Below are 27,461 nucleotides of genomic sequence, written 5' to 3'. Positions count from 1 at the left end.
CTGATCTCTGTGGTTTTTCAGAGTGGGAGGCAGTAGCCCCAAGTGTTGTTCACCCTTTCTTTACACTACCTCCCACCAGTTCAGGAGGGTATCCTAAAACTGATCCCTTAACCCAGGATGCGTACCCTTAAGCTCAACAAGCGCCTGGTGAGCCAGGACTTACAGTAGAGTACCATTACCCCCTCAAAGGTGACACACTGTGTGTCATGCAAGAGTCTACCTGGTGCTGATCCCGAGCCATCTGTCCCTGTGACAGCGCATGGAGCCCCTCTGACCAGAAGTGGCTTCCACAGGGTCAGTCTTTGTTCTCAAACCTGGCAACCTCTGGCCCACTGGTCCTCCCATTGTGGACCATTTCTACCTTCTGCCCTTCCATCTGGGCCTCTGTACCCTCTGCTGTTGAGTGGTAGCCCCAGAAACCAAAACAGGTAGGACTCCTTTGGCAGCCACCCCACCCATCTCTCCTGACACTTTGGAGCTCCCATCAGTGGATGGTCTCTTGGTAAAGACCAGATCCTCCTGCTTGTGCCCCAGCTGAGAGCAATCCAAGCACTGGGGCTGGAAATAGGCCGGCATAGGTCTCCACTTGCCCAGAGATCTGCCTCCTTTGAAAGATCCCAGACATCAGTAAACATGCAATCAACCAGGCGTTGGTGTAGACGTGGAAAACAGTGACTGAACATTTGCTCTCTGGCAATCAAATTGTACAGCCCCTCAAATGTGTTCATCATATTACCCTTCACCCGACCATGCAGTGCCCTGTAAAAATACCTCACAAAATCTCCCCAGGACTAGTGAGACAGTTTCTCATTGCCCCTGACTCTCAACCTGCACTCTTCTGGTGTGAATCCATGTCTCATGGCAGGGGTCTCTTTCATGGTGGGATACCTCAGCCTGTACCCCTTCTCTAGGGCCGGTAGGGCTTCCCTACCCTTACTAGGCATATGCTGCCATGTACCTGCCCCCCTAATCCTCCTCAGGAATCCTATGCACATAATTCACTGCCACCATTCCTGCTAGAATCTACCATCTGTTTGGCTTTCAAGTCCAGCTCCTTGAGACTGCGCTCATGGGCCATCCTTCTCTCCTTCATGGCCAGTCTCTTCTACTCCAAGGCTCTCTCAGCCTCAGAATTTCTCTCCACTGAAGCCCGTTGGTCCAAATGCAGCCTGTCTGTCCTTCAACTCCTCATGGGACAGGATGTGGAAGGGGACACTGCTTCCTGCATTGAATCCAACAGGGGACTCCCTCTCTATGGGATCTCACCTCTCCTCTGGAACCATTGCCATGTTATATTCCTCCTCCCACTCATTCTCAAGGCCATCACCCTTGTGGGGCCCCAATGCTGGTGTCAGAAATACCCAGGGCCCTGCTTTCCCTATCACTAGAGCTGCAAAGTAGTCTGCCTCATCCTCTATTTTCTCCTACTCATCCATGGTATCCTCCTCATCATTATCCTCAGGGACTGTAGCTCACATTCTGTGGACCTCCTACCAAGCTTTAAGGTTTATCTGATAATCCAACTTTGGATAACCCTTAGGGAGTCTCAGTCCCAGCTCCCTCAACAGCATTTTCAGCTCAGTCATGCTGTAGCTCTCAATGCCATTGATATCTAACTCCATTCTGGCAGGCAAGAGTAAGAGACACCTAAAATGTGAGGTAGGAATCAAATTTGGAAAACAGAAAAATTGGGCCAATCAGGAAGAGTTGACTCAAATTGTTCTTGGATGTGGAACAGTAGTGTACACCACGTCACTGCATGGCACTGCACAAACACACCACTGATCACCAGTGTTAGAAATTGACAAGAGTCAGCATTCTTTATGAAGATCAGCTCACCTCAAAGGGACAGAGGGGCATACACATCTTGTGAAGAACAAGTTGACTGCATCTGGACATATCAGCCTAATGTGAAAGTAGTGGTCAGTGACCTGGTATTCAACCCATACTTCACGATCTGCTTCAGTAGATCCAAGCCATCACTTGGGAAATGGCTTCTGAATGCTTTCCAGTAGGCTAAAAATGACCAGATCGACCAATTCTCATAGAAAATGGACTTTGTGGCCTAGTAGGAATGTGGAATTCATCTTATGAAGAACGAGACTACCCGAACCTAAATCCTTCCTGATGCTGATTGGCACCTAATATCTGCCAATGATGTCAAGTTTAACAGTCAGAGTCTGGGAATATTCTTAAGGTTAGGAATCTGCTGAAGATTATCCATAAGAAGTGCAGTTTTCACACAAATCTCTGAACCCCAACAAACTACCTCCCCCACACATATATATGAGGATTGTAGATCTGCGTCACCATTAAGATTGATTTATTAGGAAAGGAGATTTTGGCATCAAAATAGTTCTCCACAATTGTTATAGAGTGGTATACATTTAATGAAGTGCCTGAATCTTGGTAACCATGTTCCAAATTTTGCACTATATTCAGACATGCATTGGTAGCATGTATTTTTGTGCAGTGTGCAGTAGATAGAAATGGTGATGACATCAGTGCTGTTTGTGCAATTAGTTCCTTATTATGCTAGTTACCAGATCAGGTTGCCTGCTTACCCTTAGGACTACATGTTGCAGTAAGCATGCTATATAATAAACTCAAAAATTCATGACCACCATTCCCCCACTCTCCTATGAAAGACAAAACACAGCTTTCCAAATTTGTAATGTAATTCCTTAAACACATTTTAAGGTTTTCCATGGGTATATTTTGCAGCAGATACAGGATATATCTGTGAACAAAGGCTTCAGGGAGCTTTAGGGGATTTCAATCCCCTCGCGCTCCCTGAAGGCTTTGTTTAATTTGTTAGAACATTCTGCCCTTCAGTGGCAGAATGTTCTAATAGCCTTATAGCCCTTCGTAGCAGGGCTATACCGTCTATTAAAGTCCCGCTGCTTTGTTAAAGGCCATCGCCTTTGGCTCAGGCCTTTAACGATGCAGCGGGCCTTTAATAGCCGGTATAGCCTGCTACAGCGGGCTATAAGGCTATAATATTGAAAGGCTTTGTTCTTTATTTGGTGGGAATCTAATTAATTTCCTGTGTTTTAGATTTGGTACTAGGTACAGGACTAATTTAGTCTAGCTTTGTTGCAATCCCAATATCGTCCCTGAATATTCATGGAAATGTGATATTGGGATGTTTTACCGCCTAAGAATAACTCGAGCATTACGCATACATACAACAATTCATGGTCAATAGGTTTTACCCTAATGTCTTTCTATCATTGCAATCTTTCTTGTTAATACATAGGTCTGTACAATCAGGTAAAATATGCCTTCTGAGTGAGCACACACAGAGCGAATTCAATATTTAACTTTACTTTTCAAGGACACACATACAATTGTCCTTCACCTTATAAATCAGAGCGTTATTATAGACATATAGATATTCCACGTTTGTCACACAAGTTTGTCACATGTCACTATAGCTCTATAAATGTGCTTGAGTTCAATGCAACAGATGTTTTTTCACTTTGAGCATGACTTGTATTGGTCCTACACAGCATGTCACAGGAATTTAGTCATATTAACCTTCAATATGAATTTGGCATTGGTCTTCACGTAGGCAGTGACAATCAGGTTACACTTTGGGTGTGATGGTGCTTTAAATGCCTGAAGTTTAGTTAAGAGCATGTATGGTAATTGATCTATGAAAACTGTGTTATATATAATTTTTGGAATACAACGTTGCCATTTGCATTACTTTTAGCCCTGATGAAGTTGTAGGGATATTTCCCGGATACGACGAAACACGTGTTAGCTAAGGCTAAAAGAAAATCATCTGAAGAATATGAAATAAAACATGTCATGAAGACAGGACAACAGATCATTTGTCTATTTATTAATTCTGATGATACTTTGTACAAAACTGCAATAGATAGAATGGTGTGTGCTTCAAACCTTTAAATTATTGTTCACCATTCCTTGGATGGTACTAGGGAAGTAGGGTGTATCTTCCCACCATTGAATGCATCTCTGGCACTTATCCTGTTTGACAAACACACATAAGAAACACTGTAAGAGCGCATGACACCTCACCAACATGCAGTTCTAAAACTAATGAACATCAATAAGTATATAGCATACTATACAGATTAGAAGTCTTTCCTTCTTGTTAACTCCATAACCATGGACAACAGACATATCAAAGATAACACCAGAACATCTTCCATATCACCAAAATCAAATGAGATAGCTATTTTAAGAGATTATATGCTACGTTAACCTTTACTTTGTGACTGGAACTATGTTTCGCAATCTTTTAGCATAGTTTGGAGCATCGACTTTTACAAAGTTCTTCAATAATATTCTTTATGTAAGCTTTCTTCATTGGGATCATTGACATGAAAGATTCTATGTTTATTAATATAAGAACATTGCCTTTATTGCAGGAAAATGCTGACTTCTTCTACATTGATGTTTGGTCCTCCATTTACACTTGGGGAGGTGACTCACCTCCTGATGACGGCTCATTGGCTGTTATCACTGAGGGACAAACAATCCTGCTGGATGCAAACACCGCCTTAATGAAGATGCTCGTCATTCAGGGTAAATTTGAAGTTTTCCTAATTTCAGCCTTATACCAGACTTATTGAACAAATTAACCAAGCAGGAGATTAGTGATTTGGCAAAGTAGTCAGTTTGGAATACCTGAAATCACAGAGAGGAATGCCTACAAAAGAGTCTATGTTTTCGTAAAAGAATTGAATAAAGGTTAGGAAAATAGATTTCTGAACACATCTGAAATCTAACATCTACTCATTGAAAACATCTGAAATCAAACATCTACCCATTGAACAGTGGTACGCTTACAAAAATTAATAATTTGGGCCTAAAGAAGCTACATTATATTAAGGGCTTATGCTTACAGTCTTCATCATAAACAGAATGCCCTGAACAGTCAGACATATCTTCTTCCTATTTCTATTCTTGTGTATTAGAAACTGTTTCTCTTTCAACAAGTACACCTGGGGCCATATTGCATAGATTGCCCCGGGCCGCAACGGGCGTTTGCGCCTCCCCCAGAGAAAACTTTGGTACAGAAGGGGCTGCAGACACATGTGTTTTCCCTTCTAATAATACCAATAGGGCTTACACACATAAAGCACCAGCTCTAACCACAAGGGTGAGTTTCCTCTTTTTCATGGGGTTGTGCCCCATGCGAATGAGGGGATCTCTTTGCCTCTGTACCCATGCCATATTACTGACGTGGGTGCAGAGGCAAAGAAGCCCTCAGGAGGCACACTAACAGTGCGGCCACCCCTCCACAGGGGGAAAAAGGGGTCCTAAGGACTGCACCTGCCAGCAAGAGGATCTCTTTCCCCTTTAAAAGTGCAGGCGGGTTGTGGCCTGCACTGTGAAACATGGAGCGGCTTCAAAGCAGCTGCTCCGCAGTTCAAATAAATGCACTGCCCTCAGGGCAGCGCGAGTTTGCTGCTGCCCTGGGGGAAGCGCATTCCCCATGATGCGGCTCATTTTCGTTCATTAAACTGAGCGCACCTTTTTAAAAGGTGCGCCCCGCACAATGAAGGAAAATGTGCTGCGTGTATTGCGGCCTGAGATAGCAGTGAATTTTAGAAAATACAGAACGTCTTTATATGATGAATGTAAACAAGTTTGAAAATGTGCAAACCGTAGAGAAAAAGTGTATTCTTCCATACAACTCCTTTCTTCATCACTTACTCTTATCTGGCCATTAGTAATAATGCATAGCATCATTTGTATTTAGTGCTTAGGTATTTGGAAGGGCGTGTTTAGGGCATTCCTTCCAAATACTGAATTGCAGTTGTTAGAATTGGGGGTCTCTAGTTGGCACAGGTAGGTACTTGTGACAAATAGGGGCTCTCTCCTCTAGTCAGGGTAAGGGGGTACACTCCCAAAATAACCCCTGCTCACCCCCTTGGTAGCTTGGCATGGGCAGGCAGGCTTATCTCAGAGGCAGTGTGTAAAGGATTTGTGAACACATACAGTAATCAAGTGACAACACTACAAATGGACACCACACAGGTTGTATATTTATAAAAATAAGTATCTTTTATATAGAGTTACCACTAGACCATAAACGACAAAAATAATCCACAATACTATTAGAAATAAAGTGTTCTTATTAAAAAGGATTAAATCAAAGTTCTCTGTGAGTCGGTAGCCATGTCCGGCAACAGCGTTGCTGAAATAACACAGAGTCTAACAAATCCAGCGGACCACGTCGGTCCGGGCCCACATAAATGTCGACAGACTCAGTCACAGTACCTTTTACTTGAGGCGTTCATCGCGGTGCAGAAAAGAAAGCGTTGCAGGACGCGTTGTCCCTCGCTGCAGTGCAGGCAACGGCCCGTTGACGGAGTCATTGGGTCCGAGGCGTACGTTGCAGGGCGAGACGGTACTTCGATGCGGTGCTTGCAGCTTGCGATGCAATGACAGAGCCGGATTGCGGGAGCTGGCGCCGATCAGTCCGGACAGCGGTACGAGTCGGGTCTAACAGCAGTGATATGTATAAATGTTTTGATACCAAATTACAGTCACAAAACATTCATTTTTTACCAACACCTCAAGGGTGGTGGTAACCATTTGCAAATAGGAAGGGGTCACCATGGGACCCCCTTCGCTTTGTTAATGTTGAAACAAATAATTTTTAAGAGCAGGCAGTAGTTGGACCACTGTCTGTTCCTAAAAAATAAAATGTAAATGTTTAATTTTATTTTTTGAAATGCATCTCATTTTCTTTCAAGGGAAACGGGCTGCATTTAAAAAGGATTGCTGTAATAAAAAGCAATCACATTCATATTCTGTTGGATAATCACTATTGCTAGAATTTGTACATATTGCCCATAGATACTAAGTATGTGAACAATAATGTACTCAAAGTTGGTGCAGCAAGTTTCACATTTTAGAGAAAAGCATCTTTCCTTCTTTTGCATTACATTTGCATATAATCTCAACTTAATTATAAATGTCGAAATCCTCCATTGTTTTGCTTTGCACTAGTATTAAAAACATTAACCACAATTCTTAGTAGAGTGGCGTAATATAGGACATTTATATATTCTCTACATCATGATGCTGATCCATTTAATAGCTGACATTTAATGTATCACATTGGTTTCCCATTCATTAACCTCATGGCTGTCTATAGACGTATCAGGTTTATTTGAAGGGAACAATTATATGAGATAGATTAAATGTACCTGGTACAAAATGTTGTCTTTTCACTAGTCAGTTAGCTGTACGTCGGTGCCAATGAATCTGCATATTTGCCCATCGCCTGTGTAGCTTACTTATTGCAGAATCTTATGTACCTGCAGTGCAGGCCAACATGATCACAACAATATACAAATTTAAGATGAAGAATTTTCTGTCTATGGCTAAGGCATTTTGGGCCTGATGTAAGAAACACTGGTGACATAAATACTGATTGCAAATTGTCCCCAGGATTTTAGGGACCAACCTATGTATTATTAAGTTGGTTCACAAATTTCTATTCAAAGTGTGTGGCAATTTCACCTACCTCATGAATATTAATGAGGTTGGTCACAAATTATGAGTTGCTCCAATTAGATGCAACCACATGAATGGACAGCAGATCACCATGTTGGTGATCACATCAAAACAGGGCTGTTTTAAAACATGTTTTTACTTATTTTAAAATGTTTGTTGAAGAGTACTCAATGGTCTCCTGAACCACTGCCTACTCGTCAGCAAACAAACTTTTTTTATTCACTTAGGCCTTTTTTTGAATGGCTTACGACCCTAACACGGTAGCCTGTACACTTGCAATGTTTTGTGACAAAATTGAAATCGCAAAACATTGATATCTCTGTTAAAAGTCACAATTTGAAAGGATTTCCTCCAATACACCTCTTCTAAGTTAGGATTCTTACAGAATTGTATACTCTACAGTCAGTAATATTTCGACAAATCTAAAATGGGTTGTACATATTAATCTCCTTTTTACGGTAGCAGGCGGTCAGAATCATAGTTTGTAACCATAAAACGTTTTGTACATCAATCCTTTTAAGTTTCATTATCTACTGCATTTTGTGCGCTATTTTATTTATGCATGTGACCTTTTTCTTTTTTGTCATTAAAACATTAAATGTTTTCTATCTGGCCGATGGATCCCACCTCATAATAAAAGTGAATTAATACTTGCTGAATCAATTTTCTTGCTTTCCCACTTTCACACAGGAGGAACTCTCATGTTTGATGAAGCTGATATTGAATTACAAGCAGAGAATATTCTGATTACAGAAGGCGGAGTTCTTCAGGTACACAATGATAAATCACTGGTTGTCATATTTATTCAATGTTGGTCAAAGTGAATCTTCTTTACAGGAACTGTTGACTAAAGAGTGCATCGTGGGGTGCTGGCTGTTGAATAATTTACCTAGGCCTTAATTAAAAACGTACTTTGGCTTATAAAGACGTTCTAATTGCCACAGGACTGTGCTTTGATGATTTCTGACTCCTTTGCTTGTATTATGATGTGTCAGTACAGACATGATCTTAAGCTTTATCTAAACTCAGTTATTCATTGGCTGAGTACTGCAGAATAATTGAATAATACACAAAAGTAGGCATTTTTATAGCAGAACCGGCAAGCAGAAGCGTCTATCTGCAATGCAGATATATTATTAGCAATAGAGGAAACCTATGATACTTTTGAGGAAATCTGAGCTGAATCCTAAAACAATTTTAAAATCATTGATTTTTAAGGTACAGTTGTGTTTTTCTTCTTTTGTTTTTTAATGTTTTATTTTTCTATATCAAATAAGTCCTTTCCCTTTCCCACGTGCGAGCATTGCATAGGATGTATGGGCCATTGTTCCTACTGACCTGTTTGTTCTATTACCTGAAATCTTTATTGATGATCATTCTATTGTTCTAATTCAAATTCTGATAGAGGGACCAACCTGTCACTGGCCAGCAACGTCCCAATATAGATACAACACTTTCTACATTGAATATTGTGTGACTGAATATGAAGCTTTCTATTTTCCATGTGTTTAATGTAGATTGGGACAGAAGACACCCCCTTTCAGCACAAGGCAATAATCACACTTCACGGGCATCTGCGATCTAAAGAGCTTCCACTTTATGGAGCAAAGACTCTTGCAGTAAGAGGAGGAATCCTTGACCTTCATGGTAAGATTTCTAGATCTGAAGCTCTCTCCGTCTTTAAGCATGGTTTAAAACACAACAGGTGAATAAAAATACTTACTCAGTGAATATATAATAAAGACCTAAAAGCATATAATATACTGCCCATGGCCAAATAAGATTCTTCTCTAGCTATAATTTCTACTTTGAAGATACAGAGTAGTAGGCATATGACTACTTTCACTTGAGATTCATCTGCACTCACTTTTCCTAGTCAAAGAACAGATTTCTTGACCAGGTTACATCAGCAAAATCATCTTACTCTGATTATGAACATTTAAATAATTATCAGTTCCCTAGTCCTCAAAATAAACTGGATCCCTTTTGATTTTTTTAATTGATGTGTTTAACTGTTAAGTATTGAAACCTCTTTATGGACATTTATGAGATTGAGTTGGACTTTATATTGTCTGAATTGAGGCAAATACAACCAAGTTAGATTTTAGAATAAAAGAATGGATTTTGTATACTGTTTTTCCACAAGAGTGTGCCATTTCTAAGCGATTTTGCTCAAATAGAGATGTTTAGTATGAGAAATGCATTAAAATTGTTTTTAAAAACAATTTGTTAAGGTGGGTGGTAGTCCACCACAAATAATAGTGTCACTAATCCTGTTACATCCATTAAAGGTTTCAGTAATTTAAACCTGAGCTCAAACCCTGGTAGCTATGGCACAGAGCAGACAGGCTTAACTTTGAGAAATGTGCATAGGATTTCGAAGTACCAAACAGTTAAAAAGCCCCCAAAAACACATACAAATTCCACTCCAATTTACAAAAATAGATAATATTGATCACAATTTGAACAAAACTGTAAAAATCCAATAAGGACAGCCAGGGATATGAATTGTTATGATTTGAATAAAATGTCAGCACCAAAAGGCACAATGCGCCAACCAAGGGCAACTGTTCTTACTAGACAGAGAAAAAGGTAAGGTTTAAGGCCAGCCGTGATGAAGCGTGTGTTGAACATAGATTCCCGGTTCTCCCTGGATGGAAGTTTTATCTTCTGACTTTAATCCTATTTAGATTTCGACAGACAGGTTAATCTATCACAATAGTGAAGGATATCCCATCCGTCAAAATATAAATATCATAGGATATTATGGTATTTATGTTTCAGTGGATAGGATATACGTCACAGTTGTAACGGAGTAACCTGTCTGCTGAAATCTTAATCAGCCCCTTAGTCTCTGAAATGGAAGTCACAGTTAATCAGTGGGACAAGGCAGCTGGCAGTGCCCGAGATATGTTCCATTAGGCCAGATAGCCTGGTGAAGCTGATTACTTGGTCTGCCATTGTCCGCTGATGAGCAGGAAAGCTCCAAGCGAGAAAATTCAGTTTCACGCCCAAAGAAGGTCCAGCCGGATACTTTTGGCACCTTTGCACAATGAAAAGTGTTACCTTCATACTTAGGGCCTGATTATGACTTTGTGGTGTGGGAGTGGGACGGCACGCCACCGCCCCGCTTCAGCACCACCAAAACGCACCACCCGCCGCACAAGTTTTCTCATGGTGTGGCAGGTGGTCATTTGGTGTTCCCATGTAACTGCCTATTTAAAAGCCACCTCAATGGGAATGCCAAAGCCCCTTCCTTCACGGCATGGACTGTGCAGTATGGACAGCAAGTGTGGACCACCAAACTCGTAATTAGGCCTCCAGTCACTTTTTTGGAGCTTGGATCCCTCTAGCAGGGCAAGGCTACAAGCTGTAGCCAATCAGGCCTCTACTTGGCTGAGTGCATTCCTCTACGCATTGTCCCACTGAAATGAATTTGCTGCTGCAGAGAAGTTCCAAGTGGGAGCAACCTGAATTTTTGGCCCCTTATCAATGTATCTTTGTCGGATTGACTTGGTAGGTCAGTCCTAGCCTTCTGTCGGTTCTCCAAGCAAAAGTCCTTGAAAATGTTTCTTAGGCTCAGCTTTTGGGGTTGGGCAGGAGGAGTGCGCAATGACAGTTATCTAATGACTCTAGGACCTTAGGGACACCATTTGGAGGTCAAGACTCATTCCAGTAAAAGTCACCAGCAGGATTCATGGCAGGACTGGTCAGCCGGGCTCTTTAGGAAAGTTGGCTTCTTGCAGCTTTTGTGTCGCTGTAGCTTAACAAGACATCAGCCAACTGACCCTTGGAAACTACATCTCAGTCTTGAGTACAGGTGGGAGCAGGTCCAGCCCTTGTGGGTCTCCTCATGTTTCATAAAAGCAGGTGCAGTCCTTTTCTTGTCTTCCCCAGGTTCAGAGGAAATCTTAAGGGGTTACTGCAGGTGCTACGTGTATGCCCTTTACCAGCCTCTGGCTAAGACGAAACTCCTGAAACTCCTGACTATTCCCTAACCAATGCAGCAAAAGATCCCAGAGGTGACCTGTTGGACCTGACATCCCTGGCATGGTTTTCCCCCAGTGTTTTTCCTTCCAACCTCCTATTTTTACTGACTTTGTTTTTGCTGGCTTCAGGACTGTGCACTCTTTATCACTTCTAACCAGTGCTAATGTGCTTGTGCTCTCTTACTTAAACATGCATCGAGGAACAAGGGGAACCAATTACAATGGTCAGGGACCTTGGGTAATAACTTGATTAAGAGACAGTGGTCCCTTGACAGAGATAATGAATGAGGAAAGCGATGCAAAATAGAACCGGAGTCAGGACTATATTTTAACGCTGTCCAGCCGGACAGGAATACTTTAATATTTATATATTCAAAAGATATGAATGACCGCAATAAAAAAGTGAGACACAAGCCTGCATCCTAAATAACGTACAGAAAGGACACAAAATACACAATACAAAAAACACAAGCATTGGCATAGCCAATAGGTCTCGCTTTTGGGACCTTATAAGTATTTAGTTATGCAACTGTTGCATGGCTCAACACTTATAAGGTCCCAAAGGCGAGACCTATTGGCTGTGCCAATGCTTGTTATACAAATATTTGTGCTGTGCAAACTTGTATTTATGGTTGATTATTGCGAAGTCTTTATTTGTAAGGTGACTGCTTTAAGAAAATGCTTTGAGCACAGCATTCATTACGGACTGTCCTTCCAGTATAAAAATGTATACACGCATCTGCAAAGTTTAACAATTTGAGGCTACATGTCAAGTGGTGAAGTCTGAGGAGAGGAGGCTTTACGGAAAAGGAATTATAACAAGTGCTGCCATGAAAGCGGAGAGTGCAGCATGTGAGGTGGTCTCAACTCACCATTTATGGAGATTGGAATCCGTGGAGGAGGTAGCAGCGTTCAGACACGAATGTTGCACAGCTGAGGATTGGTAATTTAGTCAGCAGCATACGCAGTGTGGGGGATGACGAGCACGCCGCTTTAACGTCATATGGTCATTTTGGATTGGTCGCGGACCACAGGTACAGCGGAGGGAGGTCACGTGAAATGTACGAGTTTTCTGCATTTGGGAAGTGCACAGTGATGCACACACTATTGGAGACTGTATTAGTGTTGCTGCATTTGAGACTGAGAAGAGTGCAGTGACGCGCACACCATTGGAATTGTTATGAGGGTGCATAACAAACTACGTCTCCTGGCATTTACTTCATGGTTAATTCTTTTAAGGGAGACCGGTGACACGCACACTTTGGCGGAGGAGGTTTGTGCTTTTACAATGGGATACGCACACCAGTAAGTACTGTTTCCATTTTACTATTCAGCGGTGACATGCACTACGGTTTGGTGACGATTAAATAAAATATTACTGCAATGCCGTAGATCTGTGGCCATTTTTAAAACAAGCATTGGCCGCGAGCGCGAGAACAGGCATCGCGGCACCGGTGCTTTACTTTGAACATTAAAAGTAAAGCGCGGGTGCCGCGATTATAGCAAAAGTAAAGAAATAGATGTTTTTGTCTATTTCTTTACTGAAAGTGAAAGTCATCACGGCTCTAATGACCCGTGAAAGATGGCGGGCGGCTGCGCTCGTGCACGCTTGCGTGAACGCAAGCGCTAGGCCAGTCAGCAGCACTTTGAAAACTCATCTACAAAATGTCTCTCCGTGCAGCGCATGCGCACTGACTCAGCGAGGCCTAAAAAAAGGCTCAGGCAGAGTGACTTGTTCGTATGTTGAACATTCTGATAACACAAACTAGAATGTGGTAGGACACATAAATAATATTCAATAAAAATGTGTATATGGTGTACATTAGGTCGACAACTTTTCGATCCCCTTTCTATATATTGGGATCATCATCAGGACATTAACATGCAGAGGGCATGTAAATTCTACACAATTAGCTGTCCAGCATAATTAATTTTGCCACCCATCTAAATTGCTTTTAAAACGCATATCAGGCCTGTCATTGCAGCCTGTGTGCAGTTTTAAATCACCATGTCGACCTGGAAAAATAAACCTTTTCCCAGTCCTAAACCTTCCTGTTTAATACATGTAAGTCACCCCTAGGGTAGGCCCTAGACAGCCCATAGGACATGGTGCAGTGTATTAAATATTTTGCACACATACTTTTTTAAATGTGCTGGTAGTGAACAACTCTTAAATTAATACATGCACCTTCACCTATTGGCATGTAGCGCCTACTTAGGGGTGACTTATGAGTGTTAACAAGCATTGGTAAATGCATTAGGTTTCGCCTATGTGATTAATTATAAGTTGTTGCTTGGTGATTTGCTGAAACTTTGTTAATGTGTTATAACTTACAATTACAATAGTCTAATAGAAATAACAGGCAGTGAGCAAGCTGCCATACAATTTACTGTGTTTAACAAGAGAAAGGTATTGGTTTAAGGCTTAATAAGTAATACATAGATGACAGATGGATCAGTCCTTTTTGGGGTGAGGATTCCCTGTGTGGGTGTAAAATTCTTGTGAAGTATGGATAATGGATTGTCTTCGAGACAGGTTTCAGTAATGAAGGCTGGTCAACCCAGTTCAGGTGATTGCTATTCATAAATTATGCATATATAGAAAACAGCTGTGCTGGGGTTTGTGAGGTTATGGGAGGGTGGCTGATGGTAAGGTAGGGTGGTTGGTAGGCCAGGAGGCTGAAGGAAAGAAGAAAAGGAGGGGGAGTGTTACATGGCCCTCTTTCTGACCCATTGGTAGGAATGGTTATGTGTAGTCATAGGAGAATGACACTAGGCTGTGTATTATCTAATGTGATTAGGGAGTGGTGCCAACAGCCAAGGGTGCAATGAACTAAAGAAAAGACAGGCCTCTCAGTAGTTCAGGCGCTTAAGATCAGTACAGACAAGAACAAGGTAAGCAATATAGCAGCCCCTCAGAGGTTCAGAATGATGGTCTGCAAACAGAAACAAATCAATCAAGAATCACAAAAATCAAAGAAAGAGTGCAGAGAAGAACAAAAAAGAGAGAAGAAAAAGATATGTGTGGAAAAATCCAGTTTAATTAAATAAAAAGAAAATATAACACTAGCTTACCCGCTTCGTGCTAGGCAGTGCTGCACACACCGATTTGAGGCAAAAGTTGAATGTAGAGCCTAGAAGTGGTCTTCAGCAGTGCGCATCAATAGAGCTGAAACAATTTTCTGAGTGAGGGTGATGGTATCAAGTCACTCCAATCAAAGGAGTCTAGATACGGTAATTGTTTTAAGTATGGCTGAGCATCATTTTGACTACAGATATTTAAATATTTTATTGCAAGAGAGAAAAAAGGGGGGGGAAAGAAGAAAAGAAGCTGGAAGGAAGAATTAGCTCCAATAATATGCTTGAGGGTTCTCATTCCAATGAACAGCTATGATTCACTCGTGACAAGGACATGCTGAAATTCCTTATAGTGAGTGGAAAAGACAAATGCAGAACTTGGGTACACCAGTCTGTAATAAGGCTAGTCTCAAATTTGAGGAGCATGCAGAAAGGTGAGTTATCAATGAACAAACAATTGTGGAAAAAAACGGATGATCTCTCAAACATATCATGCGATGTAGCATGCCACCAATGTACCATACTGTGCGTGCAACCTACAGCTGGCCACATCACCTAATGCAAGATGCATGATGCAATACTGCCACATAAAGGGAATGCTGGGAGTTAATGTACCAAGTTTGGAAGATAAAACCACTGCAAATGAGGGCTTTTCTAAGGGTTTGCTCAACCTCCAAAGCAGGAAAAACAAGTATCACAGGAGTGGAGAGGACGTGAAAAAATAGTTCAGCCAAAGTGGATGTTAACAGTATTTCAGTGATTGGAAACTGAAAAGAGAAGCAGACGAGGAACAAGCATTGGTAAACACAATAGTTTTCCAGCGCTGTGCAGGTGAAACCAAAGAAAGAAGGTTTATGCCTGGCAATTTATTTTTTATTTTAGCAAGTCGAATCAGCAGTTTCAAAACTTCCTACTCGTGCTACAGGGGCAGGCCTGGAGACATGCCATACATGGTCACTATTAAGGGTGCCACAATATGTGCAGAAATCCACTAGGGACATTTAACTTTCAGGCTCTTTGTACACCTTTGTACTATGTACTTGAGACTAATATCTATGTTAAATATGCCAATCAGAATTGTTGCCAATTTAAACATGCTTTAAGAGTTAGAGCACATGAACCGGGCCTGGTTAGTAGGGCCCCAGTCCGGAAAAAGATGCATTTTTTTACAGGTAGTTATAAAACCTTACTTTTTACTGAAAGATTGATATCAATGGAAGGGTAGAAACAACAGCATTTTGGTGAATGTTGTCGAAATTTTGCCATTGGTACATGAAGAGTGAAATATTTTCGTGTCTTTGCTTTGCCTCTGAAAAATTGACAAACATTTCAATTGCATAGTCAAGAATCTCACTATATTTGAGCTAGGTAATTTACTCAGACTTGTCTCACATAGGTGTACATGGACGCTTACTGTAACATTCAGGTGGAGTAAAAATAATCGAAAATAAGTCTGAATACGCTAAAAGCAACTAACACGGATTTTTTATCATAGGGTTGCCGGTCCCTGTGACTTGGACCCGATTGGCTCAGACTGCTGAAGCAGGGTCATCTACACTGATTTTACAAGATGCAGTGACGTGGAATGTTGGAGATGAAATTGTTATTGCATCCACTGGAAACAGGTATTTTACTTAAAGGTAGTACACCATGGGTTTTTCCCTCCTAAATGGAGTTGTGTGAAGATCACCTTTCTTCTCTTATTGTTTTTATATCGGGAACAGTGGATGATTCTGGAGAAAGTGAGTGAGTTTCATGGATATGAGTAAGTGATTGGTTTCTCTGTGATGTAATGTTCACTTCTTTTTCAGTTTTTATATGTGACCAATGCATGTTACACAAAGCTCTTTCTTCATCAGCAGAGGATTGCGGTCGCGTGAGTTATAGTTGCCTGCACTAACTATAACGGGGGAATTTCAATGGTTTTTCACGAGTGAAATGTCCAGCTAACTATAACATGTGTGAAACCTACGGTTTTTTAAGTGAATATATATATACATATATATCACTGTCACTCTGTAGGTATAGTTAGGGGAGATGGGTATTTCTTTGGTTTTTGTACCTTAATAACTTTGCACCCGTTTTAAGACTTTACACAACACATTGCAGACCTGTTGCACCTGTTACAGAGTTTGCATCGATTAGTCAAGGGGGTCCCAAAACACTAGTGGAATCAAATGCATTTACATAAACATTTGTATTTCGCATAGCAGCAAAATGGCTGCATGAATTATAATGAAATTTCAAAAAAATGTACATAAAGCTATTTATATGATTCTTTTTGCTATTGCAAGTGATGGTATGAATTAGTTATAAAGTTCTAAGGGCCAACATTCTAGTGATATCTTGTAGCACAATACTACTAAGAGTAACAGGGAAGCCCAAAGATAGAAAGTATGTAAAGTTGTGGATTTAGTACATAAACAACTGAAAGACCTATTTATGAACACATGCTACTGAAAACTTTTAAAAAGATATTTAACAAACATACATCTTAATCTACATAAGTTTTCTCTGCATGCTCTCTCCCACACAAATTAAAACAGTGTCCAAAAAGTCAAACAAAATGTATCTTCCTTATGAACTCCTGCACAACAAAATGCAAAAGTGACCTAGCAGTGAGCTACATAAACTACTATATGGAGGAATGATGACTGGCCATTAGGACAAAAAAATTATCTTAACTTTTATAACTATAATGATTGGCTTTCCTTCACTTTGGTCTTCATATGTAGCTCAATCCTGCTGAAAGTAGCATGGAAGCCAAAAAATTAAGTTGACTGCATATGTAAAGTTTCAAAATTACTATTAGAACAACTAAAAGACTCGTTTATGGCAATGTGTTTAGGTAAACCAATAAACAAATACAGAACAAATACAATAGATAAAGATTGCCACTCGGATAAAACCTCCCTAATAACTTTCCACCCATTTGACAATTCACCACAAACCTTTCTATACCTATAGCATTTCCCACATGTTGAGCAGAGGTACATTTTGGTGGTGAATCAGTAACCCCTTCCATGCTTATGGTGGAACCACACTTTCAAAAAATCCATCTGCTGTAAACAGCGGAGGGATTTCCCTTTTTCTTTGCTTTGGGAGGTTGAGAAGAGCTTCCCCAACTTCCCTAAGCATGGTTAGGGTTTTCATTGCAATGACGAACGCGCGCATGGCGCGCTGTCGTCATTACAAAGAAAACAAAACTGAAACTTAGTTGCTTGTTGGGCTATCTCAACCCCTCAAGCACCGAAAAACATGAGAGAGGTATTGGAAAGGGGAGAATCTCCCCTTTCCAATGTTACCCTTCCCTAGTGGATCCCTGCTTGGGAATCGCACCAGGAGGGCGATCCACAGGCAGGCATCTGCCCACTAGCCACAAGGGAGGGGGGAGCAGCCCCTTTGGCAAGGGTCTTTGCTTCCCCATACATATTTGGGGAATGCTGGTTGGTGGAATTTTGTGGATCCATGCAGATTCCAGAACTTTCCACCACAGAAATGTGCTGATTACGTGTTTTTCTTGAAAAAGTTTGAGGTTTGCAAGGGATTCTGGGTAACAGAGCCTGGTGAAAGCCAGACAAATCACCCCACCCTGGATTCCCCGGGGTGTTTAGTTTTCAAAAATTTATAGGTTTGTTAGGTTTCCCTAGGTGCTGGCAGAGCTAGGGTTCACAATCTACAGCTAGGCACTTTGCAAAAAAAGGGTCAGTTTTCACTTTGAAAATGTGTTGTGTCCACATTGCGCTTTGGCCGTTCCAGCCGCAGGCACTAGGCCTACCCAAACAAGTGAGGTACCATTGTTCTTGGAAGACATTGGGAAATGCGGGGTGGATGGAATTTTGTGGATCCACGCTTATTCCAGAACATTCCACAACAGAAATGTGAGGGAAATGTGTTTTTTTACAAAGTTTGAGGTTTGTAAGGGATTCTGTGTAACAGAACATGGTGAAAGCCAGAAAAGTCACCCCACCCTGGATTGCCCTCAGTGTCTAGTTTTCAAAAATGTATAGGTTTGCTAGGATTCCTTAGGTGCTGTCAGAGCCAGGGTTCAAAATCTACAGCCAGGCACTCTGCAAAAAAAGGGTCAGTTTTCACTGTAAAAATGTGGTGTATCCACGTTGCGTTTTGGGCCGTTTCCTGTCACGTGCACTACACCTACCCACACAAGTGAGGTACCATTTTTAATGTGAGACTTAGGGGAACACATAATTGTAGAGCAACTGTCATTACCTATTGACTTTCAATGCATCTCTGCCTTCCAATTGTAAGACAATGTGTAAAAAAGAAGTCACTTTGAAAAATGTCCTATAATTCAGATGCTAGTATGGGTATTACAAAATTTCAGAGATGTGCAAATAGCTACTGTTTCTATACTCTAGATTTTGTTCCCATTCCAGAAATACATAGGTGTCTTTCAAACCGATTTTTCCCTGCTTATAGTTTCCCAAATTAATTGCTATATACCCAGTACACAATTAAAAACCATTGCAAGACGCTGCTCAGTTATTGGCTCTCGGTTCCTGGGGATCTTGGTGAACCTGCAAGTCCTATATATTCCACAACCAGAAAGTACAGCAGATGTAAGGGTATATTGCTTTTAAACATCTGTCATACTTAGTAGAAGTTACAGGTGAAAATGTTGGCACAAATGTCTGTTTTTTTAACTCATTTTAAATTTTTCTTATTGAACCTTGAAGGACCTACACAAATGACCCCTTGCTGATTTCAGAATCTTGTCTACTTTTCAGAAATGTATAGCTTGCTAGGATCCATCACAGCTTTCATGTTCATTTTTACCATTAACTGGAAGGAGGTTGAAAGCACAAAAAATTGCAATATTAGGCTATGTCCCAGTAAAATGCCAAAACTGTGTAAAAAATGTTGGTTTTCTGACAAAAGTCTGCTTGTCCCTGAAAGCTGGGAAGATGGTGATTTCAGCACCCCAACCCCTTTGTTGATACCATTTGCAGGGAAAAAAACAGATGCTTTCATCTGTAGCCCTTTTTCCCATTTTACCCCCAAAAAACAAATTAGCTGTATTTTAGATAATTTCTGGGTCCCCTCCAGGGGAATCAACAAACCCTGTGTACCTTTAAAATTCCCAAGATGTTGGAAGAAAAGGACGCAAATTTGGCATGGATACCTTATGTGGTCAAAAAGTTACAGGAGCCTAAGCACAAACTACCCCAAATACCCAAAGAAAGGCTTAGCTAAGGTGGGGAAAAGGCCTAGCAGCGAAGGGGTTAAAGGGATACAAAGAAAAAAGAGGGGTCCTATCATACGTTTCGCCACCAATGAATTTTCTACAGAGTATTGCATTTGATGAAGCGTGAAAATGGCAGAATGAATTTACATGAAATTTGGCAGGATTTTACAATATGGTGCAGAGATGATGCGTTTTGGATACTGCGGTTAAGAAAGGTAAGTATTTTTTAAGTTATAAGGCATTCAAACCTAGTGATATTAGACACAGCGGTACTTTTGCAGAATTTCAAAAAGGTTTGTGAAACTACTGTGGTACAGGGCAGTAAACATATTAAAAAGTGTATACAAAATATAAATACATTTCACTAGCTATTACACTTTTATTGAAGTGGTAATAGGTAGGGACCTATTTCTTACCAGTATCTAAGGCCCTAACACTGAACACAGTCGAAGTGTAGCTAAAACAATATGCAGTGATGGTTGGCACTGACTAGAGGTAGGGGGGCAGGAAGGGGGAGGATGCGGGAGGTAGGGGGAGGGGCAGAAGTTTGGGAGGACATGCGGGGATACAAAATATTATATGAAAACGTAACTTCTTGCCGCTTCTTCTGTAGTCCTCCCTCGCTTGGCCTTACTGGAAGCACACCCTGGCGACCAGTCAGCCAATCACAACGCTGCCTTAACAGCATTGTGATTGGTCTGAGCGCCGTGTTTCGGCGCTCCGATGCTGCCTGGGAGCTTAGGCATGTTCTCCACGTTGGCTGTAATGCAGCCTGCTTGGAGAACATGCGAAGTGCGCAAGGCTGTTTTGAGCAGCCCAAGAGGCCTGGCCAAGCTGCTACTGCACAATTTAGGAGGGTGCTACCACTCCTCCTCTGCCCCCATCCCCTAATGCAAAGCGGGCAGCAGTATAAGATAATAAAATGATAATTTTATTTTCCCTTTCTGTCACTGCAAAAAGCAGTGGGGCGCCGCTCCTTCATCTTAGCGGAGGAGCCATCACTGACAATATGGCTGCCTTTGCATTCTCCAAAAACAGCTGGTCCCTTAATTATACACAGGCTTGTCATCGCCATGTCCCATGGTACACTGTAAAGTTATCACAGTATACCATCGACAAAGTAATAATTGAGGCCTAGCTGTATTACTGGATTGTGGTACCCTTGCGCCATGCAACACAATACTCCAGGCAAATTTATAAAACAACTCATGGCCACCATTTGTGGCCATGCATTGATTGGTAAATTGGAAAGGCAGCGCAGTTGACTGTTTTGCTTCACTTTGCACACTATAATCTACATTGCAACTAAACTTCACATACATCTTTATGCCACACCACTGTGGCCACTACACTATATGCTATTCCACTCCACTCTATGCCTCGCCACAGTATGAGACTCCACTGTACATCTCTCCACTCTGTGCTATTACACTGTATGCAACACCACTGTTCTCCACTACATTCTTCACTCGTAGACTGTATGCACCTCTAATCTATGCCACACCTGTCTACGTTACTCCAATGTATATCGTTGTTGTTGAGTAGAGCGTAATAGAGTGTAGCAGAGTGTTGTAAAGTTTAGTGGCATAGAGTGGAATTCAGTGGAGTAGAATGTCATATAGTTCAGTATTGTCGAAAGTATTGTCACACAGTAGAGTGGCAGAGAGTCTTGTACAGTGTAATGTTGTAGAGTGGAGTATCATTATTTTTGAGAATACAGTAAATGGTAAAGTGGCGAGTTATAGTTAATGATGTCTGGTTGGGGAGCTGAAAATAGTGTGTAATGAGATCAGCTACTTATACTAAGGTGAAGATGGTTGATACATTGAAAATAAAAGTTATTACTATACCTTTAGAATTGTTTAAGTTTATGTAGTTCAAATTTGGTATGTATGGGGAAAAATAAGGTTTCCTAACTATAATTAAGCCTTTGCGTTTTTACTGAATATATATATTTATATATATATATATATATATATATATATATATATATATATATATATATATATATATATATATATATATATTGATAGATAGATAGATAGATAGATAGATAGATAGATAGATAGATAGATAGATAGATAGATAGATAGATAGATAGATAGATAGATAGATAGATCCCCTTTAGTACAGAACTGACTAAGCAGCTGCCAGAAGTGCCATACACCTAATAATAATTCTTTATATAGAATTTTGAAACTGGAAAACAGACAATGCAATTTTGTCAGTATTGTACAAATGTTTATTTCAACAATGTGGGTTATATTCCAAACAAAATATACTCAATAATAACTTACATATTCAAGGATTAACAAAAACTGATTTATGTTGCTTTGTGCCATATTTTTAAGGAATGTCGCATCAACATTATTTATGTGGAGTTATGTATAGCAAATACTAGAACTCATGGTATGGGAGAGCATTACAATTGGTCCTTGGAAAGTTATAATGTGAAAGTAGTAGGACAGTTAACAAACAACCGATAAAGGGACAAAGCTTCGAGCCTAAATACAAAGCAGGAAGTACGAATGTTATTAATAAAGTTCGAAATTCACCAATATAGAGTAAAAGCACAAAGTTTAAAAAATGATAACAATAACAATATGCTTTAAAACAACTCTTGAAATGTGATTTCCTTTTATGATGCAATTTTGAGGAGAGACGCCATTACATCTTTAAAGCATTGATGATAATTGAAGAATAGTTGGCAACTGGTCAGGCTACGTTCCGTTTATAGATTTAGAGGGTGAGAAGGCAAAGACATAAACAGACCCCCAATAAAGAACAGCCGGCAATATGAGGCAATTTAAACAGTACAATGAGGAAACAAATTCTGTAAGTGACTGTTGCTTACTTCGGGCATCAAGATAAGCTCAAGGCCATGCTTCAGAAAGCAAGGAGAAGGAAAGGCAGAGTAAAACGAAAAACATTACTCACAAAGTTAAAAAATAAGCTATTTGCAGACATAAATATTCTAGGAGTTAAAAGTTCAATAACCCTGAAAGCATTGAAAACAAAAATGTCGTACACGAGTCTTATGGTAAAATGACTATTCATATGATAAATCACAGGGTGGAAACGTGGGTGATAAAAAGCGGGGTGGTATGCAAAAATGAAATATTTGGGGCATGGGGATGGGTGGCAATATAGGAAGGGGAAATCCAAAGATTGGTAATAGGGGAGGAGACAAGTGGAGAGGCAAAGGAGGTTTCGAGACTGTCAGACTTCTGTGTAGAGATTGGGTGACATGCGGGCTCTTTGGTTCATATGGCAGCATGTTGGTTTTATCATCTACAAAAGAGATTTGCACATGTCAACTCACATATGATTGGTTGCTGTTTATGATGGCACAGTGAGCAAAATAATGATGAATTTGAATGTGAATCATAGTGGTTATGACAATACAAACATTGTTTCTACCACCTCTTTGATTTTTCCTGTTGGTTGGGCCTTGGTAGCTATCCACCTCCTAATGGAAGCTCTGCTGAAATACATATTAGAACACTGGAATGTTGGAAGACTATAGAATGCTCCGGGCTTCTAATGGGCAGTAAAAGCCCGGAGCTCCAACGTTCTAATGTTTGTCGTTCAAAGGTGTCGCTGTGAACAAAGACCGTTGTTCTCACTGAGACCTTTCTTTTATTTGGTAGAACATTCTAGCAGGCTATAAGACTATATTAAAGGACCACAAACACAACCAAGAATGGTAACTTTTTCAAAAGCAGAGGAAATGAATTAAGTTCAGTTGCAACTACTGGTGGGATGAAATTATATTAACACATTTTATGTTCATGTTTATGGATATATTTTTGTTTTTTTCCAGGCTAAGTCAAGGTCAGAATGAAAAGAGAGTAATAACACAGGTGTCAGAAGATGGAAGAAGACTGACGATCAGCAACTCTCTTACCTACAAACATTTAGGGATATCAGTTACTCTGCTTAATGGCAAAGTGTTTGATGCAAGAGCAGAAGTTGGTCTCCTCACAAGAAATATCCTAATTCGTGGCAGTGACAATGTGGAGTGGCATGATGACATCGAGGCCTGTCCTGAAGGATTTGAGCCAGGTACATTGAGATTACTCTTTCCGATTTTGTTTAGAAAGCATTGAATTATAGAAAATGTAAAATCGCAATAGATTCCCAAGAAACTCTCAGTAAAATCTGTACTCTAATGGAGTCTACCTTATAACTTTTTTGGGATACAGAAAAACTGTAACTCGAGCAATGTAAGATGGCAATTTGTCTGAACATTTGAATCAAAAATCTTTTCTCAGGGAGACTTAATAAACACAAACTTATCTCAGATCTAAAACATGGAAGTCATTCAAATGCCATGGCAATTAATGTAGCAAAATGCCATGTTGCCAGTTCTTGCTCCCTTCACCTTGAATTCTTTGGAAATTGTATGCATTAAACTATATTTCCTATGGCTGCAGTTCTTGCATTGCCCGTGTTATGAAGGCTGCAGACTTACACATGGGCGATGTAATTCTGTTTCACGATATCCCAAAATGAAGGCAGAACACATATCTTAGCCACATTTTAGAGTTTTAAAATATTCTTGCAATCCGAAGGTTGAGGTGAATTTCAAGATTATTTAAACTGCAATCAACATGACCCAAGGTCCCAAGTCTTGTTACCACTTGAAGTGAAACCTCACCTAGGACATGGGCATTTACAGTTTGGGAGTTTTACTGTTCTCTTAAAAACACATTAAGTCTTTTTCTAGTGGTTTTTATTGCTATTTCGCCCATCTCCACAGTACAACTCTTAAATGCTTTTAGCTGCAGCAAGAAACGTATATACATCTCAAGATACACACATCTGCTAGATATTTTAGAAAGTGTATGTGACGCATATTTATAGGCTTTGTGCCCTTCTAAAAAAAGTAGGCTCCTCTTTGATCTCAGCTTTAGTCACTTTACAAGTTGTTTGTGGTGTGTTCAAATACGGCAAAATAACTCTTTAACAGTTTGCAATCAACACAGCTTGTATCATTCAGTGATCTTCAAAAACGTAGGGTAGGCCTGTAGGCCTACAAGATTTTTTTCAAAAGTCAAGTAGCCTCTCCCTAACACCCTAAGAATTAAGCAGATGTGGAATACATTACAACTCCTGTCTATGTTACAGTCCTGAGTGTGATCTGAGCAGTTGCCAGGCCCTTCCCGAGAGCACTTAAGTTCCGACTGTACTGCTGCCCACGTCTCCAGCAGAAGTAGGTTTTCACTGAGGCAAAATAACACAGTTACAGGATCTGAAATTTTGACCACAAATTTTATATTTTAATATTCAGGCCCTGAGTCACAAAGCAAAAAATACATGTGTAGATTAACTTGTGTATATTTACCCCTATACTTAGAACGAAGTCTGTGTTTTTTTTTTACTATTCACCATTTGCAATTGAAGATTTAAATTTAGGTGCAGTCTTACATATATTCACCCACTCAGATAAGATGATTCATCCTTCTACAACAATAATCATGGCTGTAAAGTTAGGTAAGGTTACTGTTAATAATTACTAAAACTTGGAAGGAGATCTCTGCCACTGAGGATATCTTGCCATGGAGAAGGAAAGGAAAAATTATTAACGTTTATTCTTTAAACAACATTACACATTTGTTTATGTAAAAAGTGAGTGGAAATTAGAATTAGATAAATTGTTTTTACTCTAGAGCTGTAAAATAAAAATGTAACAGCACATTAACTCATACAATTATTTATTCAATAATTTAACTTAACTTTATCAATGAATTGATATATATATATATATATATATATATATATATATATACATATATATATATATATATATATATATATATATTCACTGAAAAAACCATAGGTTTCACACACGTTATAGTTAGGAATTAGCATTTAAAAAACCTTGCAAATTCACTGAAAAAACCATAGGTTTCACACATGTTATAGTTAGCGGAAATTTTACTGATAAAAAACCAATGAAATTCCCCCGTTATAGTTAGTGCAGGCAACTATAACTCACGCGACCGCAATCCTCTGCTGATGCTAATACTGTATTTAGACACTTATTTGCCCATGTCTTCTTCCATACATTTTTAGCTATACATATATTACAAATATTTTTTTTCCATAAAGACACATATGTCATCAGCAGAAGATTGCGGTCGCGTGAGTTATAGTTGCCTGCACTAACTATAACGGGGGAATTTCATTGGTTTTTTATCAGTAAAATTTCCGCTAACTATAACATGTGTGAAACCTATGTTTTTTTCAGTGAATTTGCAAGGTTTTTTAAATGCTAATTCCTAACTATAACGTGTGTGAAACCTATGGTTTTTTCAGTGAATTTGTACGGTTTTTTAAATGCTAAGTTACTTTACGCCATTCGTGGCGTGCGCGCCCACTTAACGCAGTTCGTTCCGTGCGCGCATGGTGTGCTTCGCGCACCGTGCACACACAGTGAGCACGCGGTGCGCTTCGCGCACCGCGCTCCCACTTTACGCAGTTAGTGCCGTGCACGCACGGTGGGCACGCGGTGCGCTATGCGCACCGCGTGCCCACGTTACACTAGATGGGCCATGTACGCACGATGCGCTTCGCGCACCGTGCGCACATGGAGGACATATGATGCACTTCGTTTTGAAAGGTAATATTTTAATTTTTCGTATATTTTATAAGCCATGCACAAATGGTGCCATTCGGGCACCATTTGCACACGGGGTGGAGAGAGTGTGGATAATTTTTTTTTTATTATTATTTTTTTAAATATTTTAGTTTATCTCATCTCTAATAAGCTATGCACAATTGGTGCCCTGCGGGCACCAATTGCACACGGGGTGGAGAGAGTGTGGATAATTTTTTTTTTTTTTTAATTTTTTACCGTACGCGTAATCGGCGAAATTACCGAAAAAATAAAAATTCCGTTTTGGGCCTTGGGGGATCTTTGGGGACTCCCTCAACATGGCTATGTGTGTGGGAGCTGTCTAAACAGCCCCTTTACATGTTTTTGGGCTTTATATTTTAGAAATCACTCTCAGTGCGAGAGAGAAAATGGCGGCCGCCGCTTCCTGGTTTCGGCCGATTCGAATGTTTACTAAGATCTAAGAGCCAATCAGAATCGCGCTCGCGCACGCCACCGTACGCGTACGGTAAGCGTACCGTAAGCGCACCGTAAGCTGGCTCAGATATATATATTGATTTAAAGGCTATTTTCTCAGAATCTACTGAACAGATTTACACCAAACCTACAAAAGGCACTTCCTTGACCTGAGGACTACCTCTCTGCCAAATTTCTAGTAATTCTGTTCAGCCGTTCGGGCTGTAGCCCTGTCTAAAGGTCCTATGGAAAAATGCATGGGAAAAACGCGTTTTGGGACCCCCCTTTTATCTCAGCCCCCGCTTGACGAATCCCCCCGAGACTTTCAGGGTAGGAGCGGAGCGTAGCGCCCCACCTATTTTCAAAAATTCGCGAGGATTCGTCGACCGGCGCCAAAGTTATTCAAAATAGAATGTTGCGGATTTCCTATGGAAACGTGGTCCTAACTATAACTACCTACTGGCGACCGCCAGTAGGTAATATATATATATATATATATATATATATATATATATATATATATATATATATATATATATATATATATATATGTATATATATGTATATATATATATATATATATATATATATATATATATATACATACATA

At 40.2% G+C, this 27,461-nt stretch overlaps 1 protein-coding gene across 1 annotated transcript in view; it reads left to right on the top strand.

The window, feature by feature from the left end:
• Positions 1-27,461, top strand: part of LOC146830898 (fibrocystin-L-like) — a 1,500,901-nt gene that overhangs the window by 954,643 nt on the left and 518,797 nt on the right. Inside the window, exons 45-49 of the mRNA XM_085605087.1 lie at positions 4,401-4,557; positions 8,194-8,273; positions 9,021-9,150; positions 16,066-16,195; positions 23,600-23,841. Coding sequence (XP_085461213.1) covers positions 4,401-4,557; positions 8,194-8,273; positions 9,021-9,150; positions 16,066-16,195; positions 23,600-23,841 — 739 coding nt within the window. The remainder of the gene's footprint in view (positions 1-4,400; positions 4,558-8,193; positions 8,274-9,020; positions 9,151-16,065; positions 16,196-23,599; positions 23,842-27,461) is intronic.

Source organism: Triturus cristatus, chromosome 5_1, assembly GCF_964204655.1.
Source record: "Triturus cristatus chromosome 5_1, aTriCri1.1, whole genome shotgun sequence".
Classification (NCBI taxonomy): Eukaryota; Metazoa; Chordata; class Amphibia; order Caudata; family Salamandridae; genus Triturus; species Triturus cristatus.
The sequence above is the reverse complement of the archived record's forward strand: the minus strand, read 5'-3'. Positions and strand labels throughout refer to the sequence as shown.